The sequence below is a fragment of the Echinops telfairi genome, unplaced genomic scaffold (assembly GCF_000313985.2).
Source record: "Echinops telfairi isolate 266 unplaced genomic scaffold, ASM31398v2 ScPeMD7_7469;HRSCAF=8507_1, whole genome shotgun sequence".
NCBI classification, from domain to species: Eukaryota; Metazoa; Chordata; class Mammalia; order Afrosoricida; family Tenrecidae; genus Echinops; species Echinops telfairi.
This window is the reverse complement of record NW_022111373.1, coordinates 3608926-3613770: the sequence shown is the minus strand read 5'-3', so window position 1 is coordinate 3613770 and position 4845 is coordinate 3608926. Positions and strand designations below refer to the sequence as shown.

General features: G+C 50.2%; 1 protein-coding gene across 1 annotated transcript in view; it reads right to left on the bottom strand.

The window, feature by feature from the left end:
• TRPC7 (transient receptor potential cation channel subfamily C member 7) overlaps positions 1–4845 on the bottom strand; it is a 183205-nt gene that overhangs the window by 5921 nt on the left and 172439 nt on the right. Inside the window, exons 9-10 of the mRNA XM_030888874.2 lie at positions 3924–4004; positions 224–296 (exon numbers count right to left, since the gene is read on the bottom strand). Of these exons, the coding sequence (XP_030744734.2) occupies positions 224–296; positions 3924–4004 (154 nt within the window). The remainder of the gene's footprint in view (positions 1–223; positions 297–3923; positions 4005–4845) is intronic.

Sequence of the window (4845 nt, the reverse complement as noted above, 5' to 3'; positions counted from 1 at the left end):
TGTGGTTCAGGCAACAGAACGAATACTTGAGCAAATGGGAATGAGATGCTCGATGCATAAGAATAATCAGTGAGGAAGGCATAGCCCTTGCTCCCGCCCGGTCTCTAAGGGGCCAGGATGACCACTGGCTGCTGCTGGTGGGGAAGAAAACACAAAGCATTTCCCAAGACTTTCTATGGAAGAGGCAACTCTAACTGCAGGCAGGAGGGTGAAGGACGCAGACCAGGGAAGAGGGCACGGACTGCACACTGAAGTTGGCCAACAAAGAGGAATCCAGAAGGAAGCAATGTTGCCACCTAGGGACACAGAAATTGAGGCACGTTTGGAAGAGAGTGGATACGTCATGTGTTAAGCTGAGGTTTATGAGAAGTCAGAATAGAATTAATAAGGATTGCAAGAATACCTATCTTTCCATTTAGTTCTACAGTAAAAACCAAGTAGAAGATGAAACAGAAAACAATTTTTTGAATTTTGGAGAAGAGACTATCATAAAATTGGGGTCTCATGTGGATGATGAACAGTGCCTTGATTTAGGGTTTATATGGGACATGGCTTGTTTGGTTTGTACACGAATAACACGCCCCTCCCTGAGAGTCCGTAGATGGGGTCTGTGCACAGCCCACTTATTTGACACCCTGGCTCCTGGAAGAGGCACCCGGCCCCTTTGCTAGGAGGCATGCTGTCGCGACCTCGCCAATATCACGGTAATGTTTCATTGCCGTCTCATCCACAACAGCCCAGATTAGACCACACGCAAAAAAAGTTGCAGATGAAAGGAACTAATTTTGTGAAAGACAACAGCTCAGACACTCTGGAATCTAAGAAAAGCAAAGCACAGAGAGCCTCTGAAGTCTGAGGGCGCGAGTTTTCTTGACAACAGCATGCCTAAATCAAGCGCACGGACTGACAAGGAGCTTCAAACAAACACCTAAGGCACGGAGTTGAACCAATCAAGTAGATCTAATGAGGAGACAAAAAGGAAACAGAAGCTGAAAACCCGTGTGTGAACAACAGTGTTTTTGTCTTATTGGGAATGCTACGGACTTCCTCAGGAGCCTGGCAATGGGAGGATCCGGAGCATCCGAACTCAGGAAGATGCCGGTTCTGGACAGGGCCTGCAAGGAAGAGAGGGCGTGAACTGGACCCCCGTGTCCACTGGACATTGCGGAATTGTTCTGGGAGAAAAGAAATGCGACTTGGACCAGAGGGCTTAAGAAAACAAGAGTGTTGAATTTTTACCCCAGGCCATCCTCTGCTTCACCTCTTGCTTCCAGGTGACAGTAGATGTGCCTTTCCCTTGCCCCCTCACCTGAGGCTTGCAAGGCTCAGCCCGATCTCGTCCCATGACTCCCACACTCAGGAAGGCAGGCTCTGATGCGACACTCAGGAGATGGATACTGAAGAGATGCCCGGACACTGAGTCAGACAGAGCTTAACCAGATGTATGACTTCAGGCACATCACTTGTCCACTGAGCCTCAGTTCCCTATCTGCTACATACACCTTTCAGACGAGAGTAGTCCAGTCTGGTCCTTAGTGTCATCTCAAGATTAAGGTAACTAGACATCCCACTTTTGGCGGGACAGTTCCAATTTTTGGCGTTTTAAAAAAGCCCCGATTTTTGGAAAGAATGCACGACAAGCTAGGGAACGATCTATTTGGTCCATACAGACCAAATTTTTAATCAATCCCCCCCCCCACCGTGCCCCCGTCAATGGTGTCCCACTTTAAATCTGGTCACCTTACTCAAGATTCATTCTACTTTGACATGAGACGACGACGGCCCAAGAAGAGGCCAACACTGAACCTCCCAGGCTGAGCAAAGGGCAGGCGTGCATTTGCCAGGACCCCACCCCCACCCCCTTCCCGTTTGCTGCCCTCTCAGCCTGTGATTTCTGATGTCTACTGGCCCCCTTTTTCTTTCTTCTTTTCCGTGGCTATTTGAATAAGTGGCCTCAATGGATCCACAAAATACAAAGTGACCCAAGCTTTCCCAGGTCATCAGGGCCTTGAAGCTGCAAATCTCCAAGTCTTTGCAATCACAGCAGGAAACTCTCCGGGAAGATTTCAGGCAGCAGGGACTCAGCCACTGACGACAGAAGTCCGACACAGGCTCACTCGGGGTCTGTGCTGCACACTGTCTTGGTCATGAAGAAGTAATTCACTCCGGGTACAGGACCCTCGCACACAATCACTCTCCCTTTATCTCAGTAGCGAATTCTGTGCACAACCCGGAAGCGACTGGGGTCTGGCTGTGAGGGCCTTCTCAGTGACACACAATCTGTCCTGCTCTCCGAGAAGCGGAGGAATTAACATCCTTTCACCCACCGAAGGACTTGGCTTGTGACAAAAGGTCAAAGCTGGTCCAACTGCTCAGCCTCAGTTTGGTGTGTGGTGAAATACAAGATTTTTTTCCCCTCATTGCCAATTTTCAGCTGTGTCAGCTGATAAAACTCTAAATGCTCTGAGGGATGAGCCACTTCTTAATTGTACAATTAAATCCTCCCAACGGCACAGCTGGCTTCTGAAACATAGACTGAGAGTCAATTAGGCCGTGTCTGAAAGATGCTCAGTCTGTAATTGCCTTGGGAAGGTGTCCCTATGGACACATCACCTGGGCCCACGGGATTCTCAGAAGGGAAAGGCAGGGCACGAAGGACTTGTACTTTTCTCTCAACCATCGGAAGTTCCCATTCAGCGCTGGCTCACTGGCTGATTTCAACGGGTACAGAGATTTGGCATTCATTTCCAAAAATGTAAGGATTTCGTGTGTAACACGTCTTCTACTTGTGAAACACGAGCTTGCAGGGGCTCAGTCTACGTCCCGTGTTCACCTGGAATACCCACCTGGCGGCGCAGGCCTATTGATCCCCCAGTGCACGTGACTATCGGAAGCCCTGGTGACAGAGTGGGCTCTGCTGGGCTGCTAGCTGAAAGGTCAGCCGTTCCAACCTCCCACAAGCTCCTCAGAAGCGAGATGAGATTTTCTACCCTGGAAGATTTACAGTCTTGGAAACCCATGGAGGCAGTTATTCTCTGCCTGGTGGGGTTACTGAGTTAGAATCAACTTGAGGGGAGTGGGTGGGCGAGAAGCTGAGGGCAGCCATCTGGGGGTCCACCGCACTGGCAGGTCACGTTGGCTCTGCCTCCTGCACATCTATTGAATCTCTCTGCATTCCTGACTGCCCTCCTCATTCCCGGATCCAAGCCACCATTCCCTGCACCGGGCAGATTGGCTCATCTTCCTCACTCGTCTCCCTGCTTCCACTATTGTCCCTGCTGTTCTCATTATAGCAGCCAGCATGGTCTTCATAGTGCATAAACAAGCCCCCTCCCATTAACACCCCCACTGCCCTAGTAGAAAATTTAGAATAAAATCCACATCCTGACCTCAGCTCCCACAACCCTCCCTGCTAAATGGCTTCCAGTCGCTCCTGACTGGCCGGCCCTGCTATGCTTCTTCCTGGGGCCTTTGCGGTTGCCCTGCCTCTGCCTGGAGTACCATGCCCCTCATTTCCACGTGACTGCCTCCCCTCCAGAGGGCTTAGCTTACCTGCCCTCTCCTTGAAATCGTGTTCTTTGATAGCCGCCTCTAAGCCGGCATTTCTATTTTCTCTCTACTTCTTCAGCTTATTGTTTCCTTCTTGGCACTTTTTGTCAAGTTGGAGCTATAGCTTTATCTCTGCGTTTGTTTGTTTGTTGCTTGTCAGTCTCCCTCGGCAGACTGGTGGCACCCCAAGACAGGGACTCTGTCTGCATCTCCAATAACTAGCACAGCTCCTGGCGTTTAGCAGGTGCTGAGTAAGTATTTACTGAAGGATGGAAGGGATGAAGCTTTATCTGGGGAGAAGGACCCAGCCATGCAACCCGATCCATGTCCAGACACAACTGGCTACTGGCCAGGCTTGGCAAAGGAGTGCTTACCTGATATCTGGTGGGCTTGCTGAAAGTATTATTGGCTGTCAGGTTCTCAGAATTCCTCATGCCAGGCTGGTAACGAGTCTTCTGGAAAAACACAACAAACCAAACACCACAATGCCCCATCCATCTATCCATTCTTCTACCCACCCACCCATCCATCATCCATCTATCTACCCACCCACCCATCCATCATCCATCTATCCACCCACCCACCATCCATCCATCTATTCATGCATCCATCCATGCATGCATCCATCCATCTATCCATGCATCCATCCATCCATCCACCCACATGTTTATCCCTTCATGGGGGGATGTGAACACTTAGCGGGCGGTCTCTACCAGGAGGACACTGGGGAGAACTCCAATGTTCCCATTGCTGCATGGCTTCCTAGAACAGGGTTCCTGGGAACTTTAGTTCCGGAGGATGTTAACAAAAGTCACATTCTATTGTTCAGTTTGTTTGGGAAACATAGTATTTTAAAAATCATTATAAAAGTGTCTTTCCTCTAGAACTCTGAGGTTTTAATATGCTACCTAACTTGGAAACGCTCCAGAAGGGGGGGATTGTGGGCAGGGCACCTTTTTCTAAGCAACTGGGATCTTTCCTGGGAAAAGTCACTCCATTCAAAGAGTTCCCTTCTCTGGCTTCCTGGCTCAGCGAGGCCTTCTGCCAAGTCCCAACAACACCTCTCCCCCAGGAGCTGCAGGGAGAGGGACACCTCTGCTGGTGGCTTCCCTTTGCTCAGGTGTCTGGAACACTAGGAAGACTCACGGCCCTCCAGCCCCTGGCTTCTCTTGCCTTAAGGGTCTTCATGGGAATCCAGTACATAGGAACCCCCTCCCCCCACCACCACCACCAACACACACACCACCCTGCCACTCTGGTTACTCTCTAACCCAGTGGTTCTTAACCTGTGGTTCG